Genomic DNA, 19,542 nt, shown 5'->3' with positions numbered 1-19,542 from the left:
AAATTACAGGTGTCACAGTGGTCAACCCAAGAGGCCTGTATGGTCCCTAGGTTTCCTAAATTAAAAAGAGAGAAACTGATAGGCAGAAATTTGACAAGAGAGTCTCTCTCTCTCTCTCTCTCTCTCTCTCTCTCTCTCTCTCTCTCTCTCTCTGTCTCTCTCTCTCCCTCTGTAATTATATGTGCCTCTACTCCTAACAGGCAGGCATGAACTATCTGCTAGAATATCTATTGTGAGGGCAATTCAATGGGTTTAAATGAAAAGAAAACAAGCTTGGTGACATGTACCTGTTCTACCAGGTGCTGGGGAGGCTGAGGTAGGAAGATCACTTCAGCCTAGAAGTTTAGCAGCATAGACAGACTCTGTCTCAATAAGCAAACAAAACCACTGAGAGAATGATATTTCTTTGAATGTATTTGGCCATGGTGTGTGTAATAGTTACTTTACATGATATAATAGTTACTTATATGTTGCTGTAACAAATCTGAAAATCTTTGTTTCTTCATACATAGCATTAGGAGAATGCAAAAGGCAAACTAAAGACTGGGAGAAATATTGTACAAATTGTATGTATGTACATATACGTATGAAATACAGCTATACCTGTCTAAACATATCTCAAGGACTTATATCCAGAGTACATAAAAAATTTTCATAAGGAACCACAGCCTGAATATTTAGAAAGGCAAAAATCTTGAGCAAAAGAAATCACCAAAGAAGATATTCAAGTGGAAAAAATAAATTAATTAAAGGATACTTAACATTATTAGCTACTAGGGAAATGCAAATGAAACTAGACAGCCACATGCATTTTATGGTTAGAAAATGGTTAAAACCTAAGGTAATGAGTCCTACCAGGTTCTGGAGCAGATGAAGCAATGAGAGCACCTACCCAGCAGTGTGAACGGATGCAGTCCCCATGGGGAGGGTTTGGTTGTTTAACACAAAGTTAAGCTTACACTACATATGACCTAGAAATCCCATTTCTGAGTATTTGCCTTAGAGATAGAGATTTGCACTCACACAAGAATACATGAACGTCTACAGAGGTTCTACAAATAAGAACCAAGGATGTGGAAGCAACCCAAATGCACTCTCCGCAGGTGAACGCATCAACAAGCCATGATGCACCATACTAAATATCGTGGAATACTGTTCAGCAACAAAAAGGATCACCACAGCGCTGATGTATTTAACCATGTGAATGAGTAACGAAAACACTATGCTGAATGAAAGAAACCAGATACAAAAGGGTCAAACTATCTAGTTCTACTTGAAATTTATTTCAATAGTTCATTTCAATAAGACTAGTACTTTAAAAAAATAAAAAAAAAGAATAAAATATTTCTGGTTAGGGAAAAAAGACTAGTACTTTATCATTTCAAATGTATTTTTAATGAATATATTTCACAAAGACGCTGAAAACCCATGCAATGCTGCCTGCATTGGCTGCAAGTCTGGGCCACATTCCTCTGCACCTGGACCTTTCATCTTGTCTTTAATGTTTACTGTGACCCCTGATTTGTCTTCAAAATGAACACCCCGTCTTTTCTATATGACTTTCATTGTCAAGTTACCATGGCTGGGTCGACCTTATGCTTAGCCCTGGTTTGCCTTTTCTTTCTTTTCTTCTTCTTCTTCTTTTGGTGTCTGTCCTGGATCTTGCTCTGTAGACCAGGCTGGCCTCGAACTCACAGAGATCCACCTGCCTCTGCCTCCCAAGTGCTGGGATTAAAGGCGTGCGCCACCACCGCCCTGGTTTGTTTTTCTTAACTGTGGCCATCACCATGTCACTCACCGGCAACAGGAAGTCTGTCCAGCCATCCCTTGATTCCCTTCACAGAGATGATAGGCACATTTTTGGCTCCTGTCTTGTCGGCACAGGTATTGAAGTTCCTACGGAGAGACCCAGGGAAATCCATAATTTTGCTTCAGAGGACCCACCACGCCCTCACTTCAACATCTGGAGCACCCAGAAAGAGTTAGAAGGGCACCAATTTCATTTTTTTGTCGATAGAAATCAGGATGAGGACTGTCTGGAGATTGACTGCAAACTCTTTGAAATGAACGGTATATATCATGATTATGATGGTGGACATGGGTGCATACATTTGTTGAAGGTTGAAGTTGAAAATGTTCACATCTTATTATCTAGCCAGATTAATTTTAAGTGTATTGCCATGTTTATCAAACTGCTGCTAGAGACCCACTATGAATGAGCCATTAAAGGACAATAAATCATTATCTTGAAGGTAATGAGGCCCAGGCTTCTTACTCAAAGGCTTGATTAATTTTGTATAGAATTTTGTGGACTAGACAGATGGTTCAGTGGGTAAAGGCACCTGCCACTGAGCCTGGTGACCCGAGTTTTACTGTGAGGACCCACACAGTAGAAGCAGAGAACTAACTCCCGGCAGATTGTCCTCTGACTGCCATACATGTGATATGGCACAAACAGACCCACACATGAGTGAATGTAAAAACCTTAAAAAAAAAAACTTTACAACAGTACCATTTTGAAAAAAAAAATTGCAACAACTTTAGGATCCATTAAACCTAAATCTGCCAGTAGGTAGCCAGAATTTCTTTCTTTTTTAAATTAAAATTCTTTCATTTATTTTACACGGAATTAATGAAATGGAATAGAAAACATGGGTTTCACAAAATCTTTGTTCCAGTTTACTCTTAAAATTGTATTTATAAGATGGGCTTTTAATTCCAGCACTTAGGAGGCAAAGCCAGGCAGATCTCTGTGAGTTCACGGTCAGCCTGATCTACAAAGTGAATTTCAGGACAGCCAGGGCCGTTACACAGAGAAATACTGTCTCTAAAATAAGATAAAATAAGATAAAATTGTAGCTGGGTAGTGGTGGCTCGTGCCTTTAATCCCAGCACTTGGGAGGCAGAGGCAGGTGGATCTCCGGGAGTTTGAGGCCAGCCTGAGCTACAGAGTGAGTTCCAGGAAAGGAGCAAAGCTACACAAAGAAACCCTGTCTTGAAAAAAAGAAAAAGAAAAAGAAAAACAATTGTATTTACTACTGGTCTGTGTGTCTGCTGTGGGAGTCTGTTGTCTCCTTGGGCTGTGGGGTCCAGGGATTAAACTTAGGTCATCATGCTTGCCTGGAAAGAATTTTACCCCCTGGAGCCGTTCTTGTCAGCCCTGTTTCAGTTTATACAATGGGTCAGTCTGTAAACATCTATTTACAACCAAGGTACGCATTTGGACGGGGACACACACACACACACACACACACACACACACATTGAAAACTCAGTGCTATGTAAGAAGCCTATGCAAGAAAATACACACAACAGCAGTGTCTTCTTTAAGTTAACAGCAATGTGTTTGAAGAGTGGACTTCTGGAAATAACCCAAACACTCATGAATGTGAAAGCAGGAAAATATCCTGCACTATGTTTGTGGTGGAACTTTCTACAGCTAAAATGAAATACAAAAACAAAGCTAAAGCTACATGTATCAGGTCAGATGATTGTCACAAGTCAAAAAAAAAAAAACATGATATTAATAGCAAAGTTTCAAACGATTTGAAAAAATTAGGATGTAGCATCTATACACTGTTCCTAGATATAGTATCATTGGGGGAGGGTTGAGGCTGATAAACACAGGATAGAACAGCAATGGACTTGAGTCAAACAAGCTGATCAGTGGGCATGATAATACGTTTTATTTCATATCTGTGTGGTTGGGCATTTATACCTCAGTCTCCATAGTGGTTTAATAAAAATAAATGAAACAGAAATGACTGTAGAATGGGAACCTAAGATAGCAGAATAATTTTTAAAGATGCCCTTATCCTTACTTTATGTATGAATGTTTGCCTGTGTGTATGTACAAGCACTCCCAGAGGCCAGTTAGGGCAATGGATAGCCTAGAACTAGAATTGCAGACAGTTGTGAGCTCTGGGAACCAAGCCCTGGTCCTCTGAGAAAGCAATGTTCCTCACTGCTGAACCACCGCATCTCTCCCGTCCCCATGATTTATTAAGGTCCTATCTGTGGACTCAGCAATTCCTTGTATCCACAGCAGAAGTTTCCTTCAAGCCCAGCCTGAGATGCTCGTCCCACCCACTCACGCCTGGGTTTGGGAAGGCTCTTATTCAACGGCTGAATTATATAAACAACAACAGAATGTTTGATTTAAAAGCATTGGCTTTGAAATGCTGAAATACTAGAAGTCGGGAGTGGAGGCATATCATCAAAGAATGACTTTGATGGATAAAAGCTAAGAGCAAAAGAGGGGGGCTGCTTCCCTCCTAGCTCCGCCCATTGATTCGCTCTGAGTCTTTGGTTACATGGTGTCTGTCACATTTTACTATTTAGATTTCTACTTCTTGTAAACGTAATGTGTAATACTCACGACTGCTCGCTTTCAGCTCCCACAGAACGCTTTTCAAAAATGAGACCCATTCAAAGTCAATCAAAATGCAACTTTGCCTTAGTTTTCAATACAAACTCCAATCTCTGCGCCCACAGATCCTTAGAGATTCATTCTCATTTAAATAGTGTTGGCTATTAAAAGGAGATCGAGTTCTTCCTTTTTAAAATTTGGTAACTTTGAAACTCATTAACATCTAAATGCCGTTTGTTGTTTAAAAAAAAAGTAAAACTATGTCTACTGCGAAGTGAAAGTCTATAGTCCAGTTTTTTCCCCGTCTGTTCTGGCTGGTGGAGCACCATTACAGCAGCACTAACGATGCCTTGGGAAGATCTTGTGTGCTCTAGTTATTACGGTATGGAAAAGGAGAAGAACCCTCCGACAGAACTCGGGAAAACCGGGAAAGCTGCACTAGGAGTCCGCGCATCCCGGGTGGGTTCCTGACCTTGGCCCTGGTGTTGGAGTGGCTGCACTATTTCCGTGGGGACCCTCCCTGGAGGCTTCTAACAAAGCCCGGGAGCCTTCTGGCAGCCCGACGGCAAGCAGGCTCCACAGGTCCCTTTAAGGCGCCCTACGCGCGGAAAAAAGGGGAGCGCAGGGGGCGGGAGCAGGGTTCGCGATCGCACGCCACGTGACTCGGCTGCGGACTCAGCCCGAGAGTTTGACAGAAGTTTGAATCGGACTCGGGGGCTTTCTGCAGCCGGCGGGGCAGTGCGGCGGACACAGCCTCCGAGAGCGCCAGCAGCAGCGCCCCCCACGACCTAGCCCGCCAGCCAGCCTGGAGCCCGGCCTGCCCACGGCCGCGAGCCCGCCGTCCCCAGCGCCCCCGCGCGCCACGCAGCCCCCCAGCCAGGGAGCCGAAGCCCCACACTGCTCCGCACTGCACCAGCATGTCCTCGACGGAGAGCGCCGGCCGCACGTCGGACAAGGCTCCGCGCCCGCAGGTACGCCCCGAGCGCCCGGCTCGTGGACTCTCACCAGCCCCTGTCCACCTAGATATCCTGCCTGAGTCCAATTCCGCCTTCCCTGCACCCCAGTGTGAGTAGAGGGGGACCCCCGCCCCCCTCCCCCGCCTCATTGACCGTCTGCTGGCTCTGTCTCGGCAGGTGGACCGATTGCTCGTGGGGCTGCGCTGGCGGCGCCTGGAGGAGCCACTGGGCTTCATCAAAGTTCTCCAGTGGGTGAGTCGGCCCCAGCCCCGGGCTATTTCGGGAGTCTGGATCGTGACGCCGACCCGAAGCAATGTGGCCCCGGAGGAGGCTGGGGAGATGCAGCGGGCCCAGCTACTGCGGAAGGGTGGAAGGGTGGCGACAGGTGGGCGGGGGAGGGGAGAACCAGGGTTGCTTCTCCAGCAGTCGGTGGAAGGAGGGAGAGGAGCCAGGCCTGCGGAGTCCTGGATTCGGACCTTCTATGTGCAGGGCGCCTTTGCCCAGGCCGCTCACATTTCACTCGGGCGAGAGGACCCGGGTGTAACCTTTCCAGAACTCTGATCCTGCACATACCACTCTTCAGTGGCGGGCGGGGTGAGGAGGACAAGGGGGGGTAAGGTCCGCTTTGCAGTCAGACAGAGCAAAGCCACGGAGGGCACCGGAGAGAAGGAAGAGGGTTACAGAAACCATTCTGCCCAGAACCCTCTAGGACCTAGATGATCCTGGAGGTGGACTCAGGGACAGACTCCCAGCTGAGGTCACTGGAGTAATTTGGGTACCTGTAACTGAGTAAAGAAGTGGATGAATGAATGAACAGTTTCCCATCCTACGATTAAATAAAACAATTAAGACAGAAGAAGATCGCAGCGTGACTAAAACGTGGCAGCTAGAATAACGAAACACGGATCTGGGAAGGTGAGGTGGTAGGCTGCAGGCCTAGTTCTGCCTTTCTCAGCTCTTTGACCTTGGACAAGCCTCTTCTCTGGACATCCGTTTCCAACATTAGTCGAACTTGGATCAAATCTGTCAGCATGCTAGACTACATACAGCTCGACATTAAATTTACCCTGTGACCTTGAAACATTCGCCTGTCCAGGTCCTCAGTTTCCCCTGCTTTGGTCTAGTAGAAATATTGTCTTGTTCCACTGGTACTTTAAAACATTGGCAAGCTCTCTATTCTTAGACCCAGTGCCCAAGATTGTCATAAATTAGAAACGTGGACAGGTGCAGTCAGTTTTTCAAATCATAAAGACTTGGGGGACATTATGTGCATTCTTGTAGAAAGGATTTTGTTAGACAATCCATGTACCAAATGCTATATGAAGTTATTCCTCCACCACCACCACCACCACCACCACCACCACCACCACCACCACCACCTTAGTGTTTCTAGACAAGGTTTCTCTGTATAGCCTTGGCTGTACTGGAACTCCCTTTGTAGACACACACACAGGTTCACCTGCCTCTGCCTCCCTAGTGCTGGGTTTAAAAGCATTCACGACCACTGCCTGGCTTATATGAAGTTATTAATGTGCCCTCAGCTAGGAAAACACTTACCATTGAAACTGGGAGGAGTGAGTTCTAAAGAGCTTTGAATTCATCAGAGATAGGGATTAGCATGATATCACCAAAATATATACACTTATCCTAAATAAGTGTAGTTTGGATGGGAATCATCAAATTTGGAATTCAGGGACAAGAGTGCATTTGGGATTGTCTCTGGGTATCTGAGACCTGACTGGCTGTAGACCAGCCTGGGAGTCCTAAGTGTAAATAAACTCTGGGACTTTCCACTTTTTCTGCTGCCTCAAGAGTGGGACCAATGTTGACTGAACTCTTTCATCTCTTGCCCTTTCTTGTTTTGACTTGAGCACTAGAGGGGACTGAATAGGAAAAGTAAGGCTTCAAAGGAGCTGGCATTCAGAAATAAGGAGGCACTGTGAGCAACCCAGAGAATTGGGACGGGACATAAGTGCTATCTAAACTGGCCAAGTGGATCTAATAAAAAGTTGAGACGGACTGTCAAGGGATGGAAGAAACAATGAGGAAAGACCATGCATTTGTTTTCCTCAGGAAGATTCTGAAAAGCTTCCTTCTTTAATCTTGCCGTCTTTCTCACAACATTCCTGCACACAGAGATTCCTAGCACAATGGTCCAACCTTCTTCTAACCCTAAGTCTTAGGTTCTCAATCTTCCTGATGTTGCAACCCCTTGATACCGTTCCGCATGTTGTGGTAACCCCCGCAAACATAAAATTATTTTGTAACTGTAATTTTGCTATAAATATATAATATGCAGGATATCTGATATGCAACCTCCAAGGGGGTCATGACCCACAGGTTGAGTACTGCTGCCCTAAGAATTAAGACCTCTCTGACTTTATGATCCTCAACTTTATAAAGGGAATTGTACAAAACAGAGACCTTCTTCCTCTCATGCTGGTGAATCAGGTCTCTGGGGATAACTTGGAGCTGGCCTTCGTTCACAAGGTAGCATCATAAGGAGCCGTGATTTGCACTCAGTGCTCTACCTGGTAGCCTTAAGCTTGGGGTGTGAGTTTGGCTTGTTTGAGTCTTTGCAGACGAACAGAAAAGTACGTAGGAACCAGTGTGAGAAATACTTCTTACTGGGGAAGAAACAGAAAGCATGGATCTTTTAGTTATTATAATGGTAATTAAAAGCTTTTTATTATTACCCAAAGGCAAAAGTTTTACTGGAATCCTTATGAGAAGAAAGTGATGTGATTCTTTTTTGAGTCAGGACTTTGAGTGTCTTTAAGACTTGAAAATTAAGCTTGTCGTACTGACACACACCTTTAGTCCAAGCAGTTAGGAGGCAGAGACAGGCAGATCTACCAAACCAGACCAAACTAAATAAACAAAAAGACTCAGAAACTAATCTCACCTCAGTTCCAATTCAAGAATCTTATCAGGTCTGTATCAAGCCAGCCAGCCAAATCTATCCATCAGTCTATCCATCCACCCATCCATCTATCTATCTATCTTTTTTTTTTTTTTTGAGACAGTATTTTTCTACATATCCCTAGTTGTCCTGGAACTCACAGGACTAGGCTGTTCTCCAACTCACAGAGATCTGTCTGCCTCTGCCTCCCAAGTGCAGTCAAATAACTCTGAAGTAGGTTTTTGTTGTTGTTTTTTACCTTTCATATTATCATTAGTGTGTGTGTGTGTGTGTGTGTGTGTGTGTGTGTGTGTGTGTGTGTGTGAAGATCAGTTTCCAGTTCTTCTTCTCTTGTTCCTGGGGTTTAGTTCCCTACATGGTTATGGCAGGAAGCAATCTGGTACAGAAAAGTAGAGGGGTTGAAGCTGTGAATGGGCTGGACTGGTATCTCTGCTCCTGCAGTCCCGAGCAGCGTGCCTGCCTTCCTCCTTGTAACATGCACTGCACAGAAGAGACCTCCTCTTCAGCCGCAGGAACTCTGCGGTACAGAGTCTTACTCATCTCCATATCTCTAGCATCAGGGCACAAGGTAGATGCCTAGTTTCAGATGAATGAATGGACTAGGAGGAGCTCGGAACAGGAACCGGGAGCTGTGGATGTGAGACCCAGCTCTCACATTAGCTAAATATGATTTGAGAACATCACTGAATCAGAGGAAGGAGTGCGTCTGTGTCCAGAAGTGAAAAGAGACCACTGGTCTAATAATGTCTGAGGTCTCTTGTTCCCACTGCTCCGAGAACCTATCAGATTTTTCTGTTATCTACTGACTCTGCTCTCTGGCACCACAGATTGTGGTGTTCTGTGTTTGGAGATAGGGGTTTATAGTAGAGTGCTTGTCTAGCATACTTAAGGCCCTTTGTTTAACACTGGGCACCACGAAATGAATAAATAAACATACACTCTGATAAGTAAAAGAAAAAAAACTACTATAGATAATGTTTAGATATTCCTAGCTTTCAGAGAATCAAAATAGAAAAGAGTAAACAATTAACAGCAATGTGGTTATGAGTATATTTTGCTTTTTGAAGAATCAGAGCAGGGCTCATAATTTTCAGACCTGAACCTCATCATTTAGACTGAGAATTTTCATTGATGATGGGCAAGTTCTGTAGTCCATGCTGATCAGTAGAGTGGTGGTTTGCTGAATGTGACTACTGAGCACTTGCTATGTGGCTGGTATGACTGAGCAACTGAATCTTAGCTTTTGTTCCATTTTATTTGAAGTAATTTTAATAGCCACAGTTGGCTGGACACTACCTGTTGAATAGTATAGCTCTAAGGCATGAGCTCCATGAGGACAGCACCTCTGTCTGTCTGTCTGTCTGTCTGTCTTTCTCTGTGTGTGTGTGAGTGTGTGTGTGTGTGCGCGCGCGCGCGTGCGTGCGTGCGTGCGTGCGTGTGTGTGTGTGTGTGTGTGTGTGTGTGTATACTAAAGTGACTGGCACAGGTACATACTTGAGAAATGCCATCTTTTGGCAGCTGTTCACCAGTGCCCAGGGAAGAAAAGTTTCCATACTTGGTATTCACTGCCCCAAGCCAGGAATCTGTACATGTTTCCCTATACTCACTGACTAACAGTTAATAATAATAATAATAATAATAATAATAATAATAAATACACCTAACCATGCTGCCCTTCCTCGGATGTGACACCCTGATTGTGTCCTGTTCTAGGCACTAGAAACCAAGAGGAATAAGGACTTCTATGAGGAGTCCGAGAGTCACAGAGTGAATGAAGATAAGAAAATCCCTCAGAGGAAGAGCTAGAGAAGGTCCATTGTTTTGCTCGAGAGGCCAGCTTTGAGTATGTTAAGGGTGATGATACAAAGGCATCTAGTGACTTCTCTCTGTCCCTGGCTCTGTCAGGAAGATGAGCTAACAGTGCCCTACTGCAGCTTTCAGGGCTTAGCTCAGATATGGAAGCTCTGTAGGCACTGCAGGCAGGCTGCACTGCTTTCCTGGGTGTCGCTGCCTGTATAGACAACTCCCACTCTTCTGGAACAACTCCACTGAAAACAGGGCCACTCATGACCTTTAGAGAGCAGTCAATGGCTCCAGCACTGAGCTCGGCCAGGCCAGGCCATGCAAAGCATGGCGGTAGCACTGGATACCACCCAGGAGCAGAGCACAGCTGTTGGTAAACCCGGCCAAGAGCATGCTCTGCTGATAGCATTAACTTCAGGTGGTGGAAGGATTCCAGAGCTGGAAGCGGCCTTTAAATAAACCCCAAGTCCTTCCTTTTAGAAATGTAGAAACTGGGACTCGGAGAGCCAAGCCACCCAGCGAATGAGTTACAAGGCCAAACTGGGTTTCCTGACTCCTCATCTAGATCTCTTTTTCACTTCGACCAGCATTAGAAAAATAATGCACAACTCTATTCTTGATTAGATGTAGGTCCGGAGTATAGATTTCTGTCTTCTTCTTGTTTAATGTCCAAAACACTGACTGGGTGACAGATAATCAGATAGAAGCAAACAACTAACAGAATATATTAATCATTTAATAAGAATATTAGTATCATGCCAAAGGTGGGTGCACAGGAAATGGGCTGAACAGACAATATGGGAGAACAAGAGACTGCAGTTTCTTACTTTCTGTTTAATCAGCGTGTGTTCCTCCAGAAAGAAATGGGAGGATCATAGGACGGGGACACTTCATATTACTCAAGACAGAAGGTGCAGTCAGCCGTGACGAAAGGTGGAAAGGGAAACAGTGCGAGTGGTCTCACACCCCCGCTTCTTGCCACTGGGAAATGGCAGCACCAGCAGGTTACAAAGAGGAACAGCAGTGGGAAAGAGTAGAGGCTGATAAGGAAAGTGGACGATACTTTCCTCTGGGCTTGAGCCAGGTCCTGTCAACATTCACCAGCGGGCGCCGGCGGAGGAAGGGTATACGCTTTCGGGGAAGGAAAGTCAGGCTGACAGTACCATGAAGCGGCTCGGTAGAAGCCTCCCTCCACCATACCTCCAGTGAGGGAAGAAACTACTGGAAGTTAGAAATAAAGTAAGGGCAAGAGTCCATGACTGCTGGTCGAGAGAGAATGAAAATGAAATTAAATGAAAAACATTCCAGGCATGCCTGATCTGGCTTGATCTATGTCCGATCGCTTGTTTGCAGGGGGGTGGAAAGTCTAGCTTTGAAACAGACATTTCCAAAGCCAGAATTACAGAGGTTTTGTGTTAGTTGTTATCTTAAAGAAGCTATGTGTGGTCCCCAGCGCCGTGCCCAATAGAGAGGTCTGGACACCGTTTCCTCTCCCTTCCCCTCCCTTGAGACCACACTCAGAGTTGGTCTTCTTCACATGGTCACGTGGCCACTGCTTTGTTCAGAGAATACAGTATTTGGAGTTAAGAGAAGGATGGTCGCTGAGGGTCCCTACCAGGAGGAACTTGATAAAAAGGAATCCTTACTCTCTGCCCACAAAGAACCTGCACCCTCTGGAGTCAAAGGGTGGTTCCTTACCTTGGACGGGTGAGACCTTCTGACTCTCCCACTTTCTCTTAGCTCTTTGCTATTTTCGCCTTCGGGTCCTGCGGCTCTTACAGCGGGGAGACGGGAGCCATGGTTCGCTGCAACAACGAAGCCAAGGACGTGAGCGCCATCATTGTTTTGTTCGGCTACCCCTTCAGGTGAGTAGGGACTGGTTCCGACCTGAGGTTAGCCGGGCTTTCTTCCTCCCCTGCTCCTACCAGCCTCTTGTCACTCATTTGTTTCTGCTCACAGGACACACGACCCAAAGACCATTTACTGTGTGCTGCTCTAGATCAAAATAAAACAGGATCTGGATCATTCTGTCTTCTAGCCATTTCAGTCACTCTGACCAGAGTGAAACATGGACATGTCATCATTGTTATGATGGTCCAATCCAAACTCAGGCGATGGCAGATCACCACAGCTCAAACGGAGAGACTCCAGCTGTTGCGGCGGGCGGGGTGGGGGAGGTAGTAGGATTCTGGGCCAGTGACAGCTCTCTCTAACCCCCGGCAGATTCCTCTGTGCTCGAGGGAAGGAAGCTGGTTAGAGTTTAGATATTAAACAATAGATGTGAAATGCTCACATGATGTCACCCAAATACAAGGAGGTACATCTTGACCAGGAAGTGGATACTAACCCCTGAGTATTTGGGAGCCTAAGGAGGGGGAATGTGTGTTCATAAGAGGATGAAGACAGAGCTCATCTTTCAGAATGTCTGAAACCATTTCAGCCCCCAGCTTGGATTAAGTATCTCTTGTACACAACGAGCTGTATTTCCCACTTTATTTTGTTCAACGTGGCCAAACCAGGGAGGGCTAAATCAAGTCTGTGAATGGGACACTCAAACCCTAGTTTGCCCACCACTTAATACGCGCCTGTCTGTTTCTAAGGACAGAATGGATCTGTTTTGTCTAGTGGTTTGTCTATCAGAAATAGTTGGACTACATATGTTATGACTTAATGGTCCCTAGAGATACTTAGAAATTCAGAGTGACCATTTCTGGCCAGATGGGTGGGTATGGAGTGGCTGCTGATGGAGGACATAGGACTTGGATGGAATCTTGAACTAGGGTAAAGCACTTGCCTAGCATGCGTAAGACCCATGTTCAACCCCCAGTACTACCAGAAAAAAAAAAAAAAGAGTAGAATCTTGAGGCAGCTCCTGTCTTGACTACAAGATTTCCTCAGACGTTCCTACCTATATGACTCCTTTCCCAGGGTGAGAACCAACCCAGGGGCCCTTCTTGGGTAGGGCAAGAGAGGCTGGCCCTGACTCAGTATGGCTTCCTTGCCACCCGCAGGTTGCATCGGGTCCAGTATGAGATGCCTCTCTGTGATGACGACTCCACCTCCAAAACCATGCACCTCATGGGAGACTTCTCTGCCCCCGCCGAGTTCTTCGTGACCCTTGGCATCTTCTCTTTCTTCTATACAATGGCTGCTCTAGTCCTCTACCTGCGCTTCCACAACCTCTACACAGAGAACAAACGCTTCCCACTGGTGGTGAGTGAGCGCAGCCCCAGAGGGATGGGACCAAGAAATGGAAGAGCCATTGGTTAGAAGGCTGACATCAGAGATGGAGGGGACGTCAAAAGCGATGGCTTCTGAGTCCTTGATACCTATGTGTGGAATGGAACCTCTGCCCTACCAACCTTTCTTGGTTTGTTTGCAGTCAGAGGAGGCAAAGTAGTATCTTTATAAAGCAGAGTCTAGAGCTAACCTAACTGGGTTCAAATCCTAGCACTTGCTCATAGTAGCTGTGTGACATTAGACAAATTACTCAGCCTCTCGACACCTTCATTTCCTTGGCGATAAAATAAAGATGAAGTAATGGATACTTGTGTCGAGTGTCTTAGAAGGGTAAAATATGTGTATATGTGCAGCATAGAGCATATAGTTATTCTCAATGAGAGCTATCTATTATTAGTAGTATTTCCTTCACTTCCTCTGTATCTCAGACATTCAAGATGGGAAGCAGGCTTTAGAGACCTCAATTGTCTTCTGGATCTGCCTTCTTCGTTACTTACAGTTTCAACAGTGGTGGTCTAAGGGAAGCTGGGAGGAAGAGCAGGGAGTTTGAGTCACTTGGGTTGCAAGGAGGGAGGGTTACCAGTAGATACCTTGGCAGCTCATCGCCTGACCTCAGTTCTAAGGGCAGGGGTATGGCAGTCTGAGTGGCAGCATTCCTTTGGTGGCACCGAACAGAGTCCTCAGCTGTCTTGGGACCTCAGGATTCTGGTGTGACGAGAGGAAAGAAAAGTGACGGGTGATCATGGGGCCATTCTGAATATGTCTTCTTCCCTCTGCTCCTCCTAGGATTTCTGTGTGACTGTCTCCTTCACCTTCTTCTGGCTGGTTGCTGCAGCTGCCTGGGGCAAGGGCTTGACTGATGTCAAAGGGGCCACACGGCCATCCAGCCTGACTGCGGCCATGTCCGTGTGTCACGGAGAGGATGCAGTATGCAGTGCCGGGGCCACACCCTCGATGGGGCTAGCTAACCTTTCTGTGGTGAGACCTGTGTCTGGGAAAAGCATACTAGCCCAGCTGGCCCAGCTAGCTGGTTCTGAGAAGACTAGAGAAGGTGTCCCCAGAGCCCATAAGCTCCGCATCTAGACTAGTAACCCTGCATCTGATATTGACCTGAGAAGACACTTTTGGATGAGAAGAATCCGAGTTACTCCTTTACCATCTCCCCTCCCCACTTTTAGCTGCCCCGGAGGCTACCCTTTCTTGCCTCTTTGGCCATGTGTCTCATGGGAGGGAACTCAGGGCTGTGACTGACCTCAGAGCTGTGAGTGGACCAGCGTGAGAGAGAAACTGCCCCTTGTTACTTAGCCTTCCCTACTGGAATGGGTTTGGGTGGCAGTGGTGGGTTCACCTGGCAGGCAGTTGTTGAGATATATCTATATAAGCTGACAAATATCCGCCCGCAGCATTAAGCTTCTCAAATGACCTCTTGTCTTCACAGCCACCCAATTCCCATTCAGAAAATGCTTCAGACCTCCCTAAGGCCAACAGTTGAAATGTTTAATGGCTTGTGCATCAGGGAGCCTTCTGAAACCATGCACAAGTCTATCTTCCAATTTTTTTAATTGTTAAAATTTTCACATATCCAGCAAAATTGAAAGTACTTTACAGGGAAGGCCCACATAGTCACCATCTAAGGTAACATTTCAGTGTACCTGTTTTATATGTATTTACCCATCTTTCCTTATTGTTATTTTTGTTTTGATTTTTGAGACAGAGTCTTGCTATATAACTCAAGTTGTCCTTGAACATATATAGCCCAAGCTGCCTTTGAATTCATGATTCCCTTGCCTCAGCCTTCTAAGTACTGGGATTACTGATTCATGCCACTACACTCAGCTTTTCTTTTCATTTGTGTTTTGAGATCCTATCTGTTGTGTGATTCAGACTGGTCTCAAATTCGCAATCTTCCCTCCTTAATCTCCTAAATGTTAGGATTAGGCAGGTGTAAACCATCATGCCTTGTTTATTGATGATGATATTATTATTATTATTATTATTATTATTATTATTATTATTATTTTGAGACAGAGTCTTACTATATAATCCTGGCTGGCCTGGAACTCATTGTATAAAACAGACTGGTCTCCAACTCATGGGGATCTGCCTGTCTCTGCCTTACAAGTACTAGGACTAAAGGTGTGCACCACCATGGTTAACTCAATCCATTTGTGAAAATGCTTTTCAAAGTGAATTGCAAACATCGGTTCCTTTCTCCCTAGCTACTCTTTTGTTAGGCTTTTTGTTTTGTTATTTTTGTTTGTTTGTTTGTCTTTCTTTTTTTTTTCTTTGTGTGTGTGTGTGTATTTTGAGGCAGGGTCTCTCAGTGTAGTTCTGAATGTCCTGGAACTATCTTATATATACCAGGCTGTCCTTGAACTCACAGAGATCCACCTGCCTCTACCACCAGAGTACTGGGATTAAAGGTGTGAGCCACCACCCCTCACTAAAAAACTAAAGGTTTTCAAAACATTTAAAATATTTGAATAGAGCTGGTGTGGTGGCACACACCTGTAATACCAAGCCTGTCAGGCAGAGGCAGGAGGGTTACAGGTTCTAGAACGGCCTGGGTACACAGAGAAAACAAACAACAGATGTTTGAACAAAGCCTTCCCTGAGTCTCTCTCCCTGCAGGAGTACCTTGGACAGCTCCAGCCTCCCTCACCTCAAGCAGGCTGACATGTGTTCCTTGATTTACTTAGCATTCCTGGGGCGGGATTCAGCTAGGGACCAAGCTACAGTGCGGATGAGTACTCTGGAGAGAGTTTAGACACTTTCACCAGAGAATCCCTTGGTAGACAGTGGCCTTGAACTCTGCCTCTATACCTAGTTCTCTGTGCACTTCCTCTTCCCATTTCTCCTGCGGCTCCTCCTTGACTATTCTCACAAACTCTCTCGATTTCTTTTGTAGCTCTTCGGCTTTATCAACTTCTTCCTGTGGGCTGGAAACTGTTGGTTTGTGTTCAAAGAGACACCGTGGCACGGACAGGGCCAGGACCAAGGCCAGGGCCCCAGCCAGGAGAGTGCCGCAGAACAGGGAGCCTTGGAGAAGCAGTGAACAGCTGGCGACTCCCGACCTGGACAGCACCTCTTCATCTCCTCTGGCTTCCACAGGACCTTCCTTCTCCTCCAACTCCCTTCCCCTATCATTCTGGGCTTTGAGATTTGAGACGCTGGATGCGTAGGCATCAGCTATTGGTAACCTGGGCAGTCCTCCACCGGCTTCCTAATCCCTCACCCTGCTGGAGCTGCAAATGGCAGGAACTCAGTACCTCTTGCCCACTGCCTGGACTCAGGCATCTTACTGGGCTTTAATTTGTGTTCTCAAGCCTCTGAGGAAGAGCCTCTGCTTGCTGCAGGCGAGGGCAGGAAACTAGAGTCCTAACACTGGTCTCTAAAAGCTGCCTTGCTATCACTAGTCTAGTCTCCGCGCGGTGGGGGAGGGGAAGTCAGCCGGCAGCCTTGCCCAGATTCCCGATTCCCACGTGGAGGGCCCAGCAGTGGTTTGATGACATCCCTCAGAGGTGTCATCTGGTCTCTGTGCCTTATCCCTAGTCCTCCCCGAGCCCAGTGTGCTCCCTAATCTCCTCTCTGGCCTCGGTTTGTCCACAGCTCCTACCATGTGTGAAACAGGGAGACCCATTACCCTATCCAAGGGTCCTCTCAGGGTCCACATGAGGCCCATGAGGTCCACATGGGCTCAGTGGGAGCAGACAGAGTTGCCATTGTGTTGCAGCTTCAGGGGAGAGACTCAGGAAAGTTGCTGGCAGAATACGTTTTCCAGGCCCTCCGTTCTCCCTCTCCCTCAGCTGGAACACTTTCAGTAGCTCCCTAAACTCCACTTACTCATGAAACCCCCAACTCCCTTCTTCTTGGGCTTGGCTTTGTCTCACACTTAGGAAACAAGATGAGAAGGCCAGGAATATTTCCACTTCCTTCTCCCACCCCACCCTCCACCTGACAGCCCATCTCCCTTCCCTAACCTTTTGGAGATGAGGCATTTAAGATCTTTTTTTTTTTTTTTTTTTTTTTTTTTAAGTCTGTCCAGGCCTTCCTTTCATTCCTGTGGGCATTGGGAGGGCCTAAAGGACCATCATGAGGCTGAGGTGCCCAGGAGTCCCAGGACATGGATAGATGGCCCCACTTGTCTCTTACTGTCTGCTCATTTTCTCAAACCAGCACCTTTTCTAGATCTTTCGTACCTTTCCTTTCTCATTTTTACAAAGAGACGTTCTCTCTCCTCATCTCTCGAAGTCCTCCCTTGCTTCCATATAGTAGCCAGACTCTACCCCTTCCCCAATCCTGGGCAGCCCGATGCTATTGGTGCTTCTTCACTTCGGGACCCAGTTCCATATTTGTTTGGGTGGTCTCCTCTTCCTGACACCTCCTTCCATCCCTCCTTGGGCCCCAAGGTCTCAGGGCACCAACTGGATAGATACCATCTGCTTCCTATCCAGATCAAAATCCCTTGGTCTTTCCTGGCTGTAGGGCTGCTCAGGGAGAGATGAAGAAGGAAGAATCCAGCCATTTCCCAATTTAGTGCCAACTGGCCCACTTAGTATCCCAAAGATGAATGTGTCCTGTGCTAATCTGTCCTCAAGACAGGCCCAACCCTCTCCAGCCTCCTCATCTTCCTCAACGCTACCCACATCAAGATATGGGTTAATTGGGTTTCCAGGGCTTAGAACCCTTAACTTTGGGCCATCCACTTCTTCTTTGAGTTATAATTCCCCACTTGAGAGGGGGAGTATGACATTTACACACTTCTAGATGCTCCTGAGCCCTTCATTAAAGGAATTTGGAATTTTTGTTTTCTGTTCTAGATTTTAGGGAAAGAATTTAAGGAGGGAAAAAGTTGATGGGGGGCGGGGGATGTTCCTAAATCTGGAACTGTCTATCCTAAGTTGTCCCCGTGGTTAAGGACGAGGGGGGACAGTTTTGCCTACAGCTCTAAAGATACAAAGGACAAAGGGGTGGCCTTCGTTTTTCTTCAAGCAAGCCCCTGTGGGGATTGGTGAGGAGCTTCCGTTCGAACTGTGCTTGGATTCTGCGTCTATATTTATAATTTATTTGAAACGTGATGGATAAAGTGTTCTCATTCGGGGCCTAAGTTAGCAACTGGCCCATCACCTGCTTTAGAAAGGGAGATGTCCACGCCCACTGAGCACTCTCAGCCCAGAGGCCTCTCTAGGACTGAGAAGGCTCTTCCTCACCAAGATTCTGACTGACTGGTTCCTGGCCAGAAGAGTCTTGGTTTAGGTTGTGGCCTCTCTCTCTCCATGGTCACCCAAAGAGGAAAGACCAGTTCACCTCATTACCTCTAGGGGGCTGACCAGGGGTAAGTGCCAAGGGCAGGGCTGTCCTCACAGGACTCTCCATCCAGGGCTGGCACCACCGCTTTGCCTAGCTAGGCCTGAAGTAGGAGAAGGTGTCTGGTTTCTCTAGCTGTTGCAGGAGGCCAACAAGCAGGGGACTTGCCCTTTGCCCTGGTAGACTCTGACCATGCGGAGACGCCCATCCTGGGCTTTTTTTAGACATGAATTCCCTTCAATATCTTGACCACGGGTCTCTGAGATTGCAAATCAAGGATGCGGGGAGAATGTTGCATGCTGTTTTCTGGTGCTTGTTATAACACATTTGAATAAACAGTGCGGAGAACATTTGCCACAAAGAAGCCAAGACCCGAGGACTTTTGGGAATTTCTTTCCTCTCCTTTTCCCTTGTTCTATGTTCTTGGACAAATATCAGCATTTCTACCAAGACATCCCTCGACTCCTCTCGACTCTGCACCCTAGGCAATCGAGTCTGTTGGCTGAGCAATTGTTCTTGGCAAGCCCGTCTGGTGACATCGACTCTTTTGGTGGCACCCAATTAGTCCAAAGAAACTGAGACTCATTAGCAAATTTGGATCAAACTCAAAAGGCAAAAGATAGTGGCTTCCACAGTGCTGTCTCCATTTGCTCTCCTACCATCTGTGACCCAAAGGAGGAGTCGAGGGCCATATGCTTCCCTCTCTACTAGAAGGTTCCTGCTGTACAAACCTGCACCTCCATCTACTTCAGACAGTCATGCGTTACATTTACATTCCCCAGAGAAATGTACTTGGGACACAGTTTTACATTTAATCTCATCAGGTTCCTGGGCCTCTTAGGGATCACCTATGGGTGAGTCTTTGGCTTACAACTTCTGCCCTTGGATATTATTCTTTTTATAGTTAAACGGTTCTTATATGGAAAGCAGGAAGTCTGCGGTCT

At 46.3% G+C, this 19,542-nt stretch overlaps 1 protein-coding gene and 1 long non-coding RNA gene across 2 annotated transcripts; one reads left to right on the top strand and one right to left on the bottom strand.

Annotated features, from left to right (window-relative positions):
- Nucleotides 1–1,750: 1,750 nt before the first annotated feature.
- On the bottom strand, nt 1,751–14,019 carry LOC114699982. The gene is made up of 3 exons (XR_003735624.2): nt 13,882–14,019; nt 11,750–11,856; nt 1,751–1,896 (listed from the first exon to the last, which is right to left on the bottom strand). It is a non-coding gene; the product is annotated as an uncharacterized LOC114699982 (long non-coding RNA).
- Sypl2 (synaptophysin like 2) lies at nt 5,056–18,962 on the top strand. The gene is made up of 6 exons (XM_028879384.2): nt 5,056–5,340; nt 5,503–5,577; nt 11,792–11,916; nt 13,063–13,264; nt 14,078–14,269; nt 16,200–18,962. Exons 1-6 carry the CDS (start codon nt 5,287–5,289, stop codon nt 16,344–16,346), a joined length of 795 nt encoding a protein of 264 aa, XP_028735217.1. The 5' UTR covers nt 5,056–5,286; the 3' UTR covers nt 16,347–18,962.
- The last annotated feature ends 580 nt before the right edge of the window (nt 18,963–19,542 follow it).

The sequence above is a fragment of the Peromyscus leucopus genome, chromosome 6, assembly GCF_004664715.2.
Source record: "Peromyscus leucopus breed LL Stock chromosome 6, UCI_PerLeu_2.1, whole genome shotgun sequence".
NCBI lineage: Eukaryota > Metazoa > Chordata > Mammalia > Rodentia > Cricetidae > Peromyscus > Peromyscus leucopus.
Note: the sequence above shows the minus strand (reverse complement) of the source record. Positions and strands in the feature narration are given on the sequence as shown.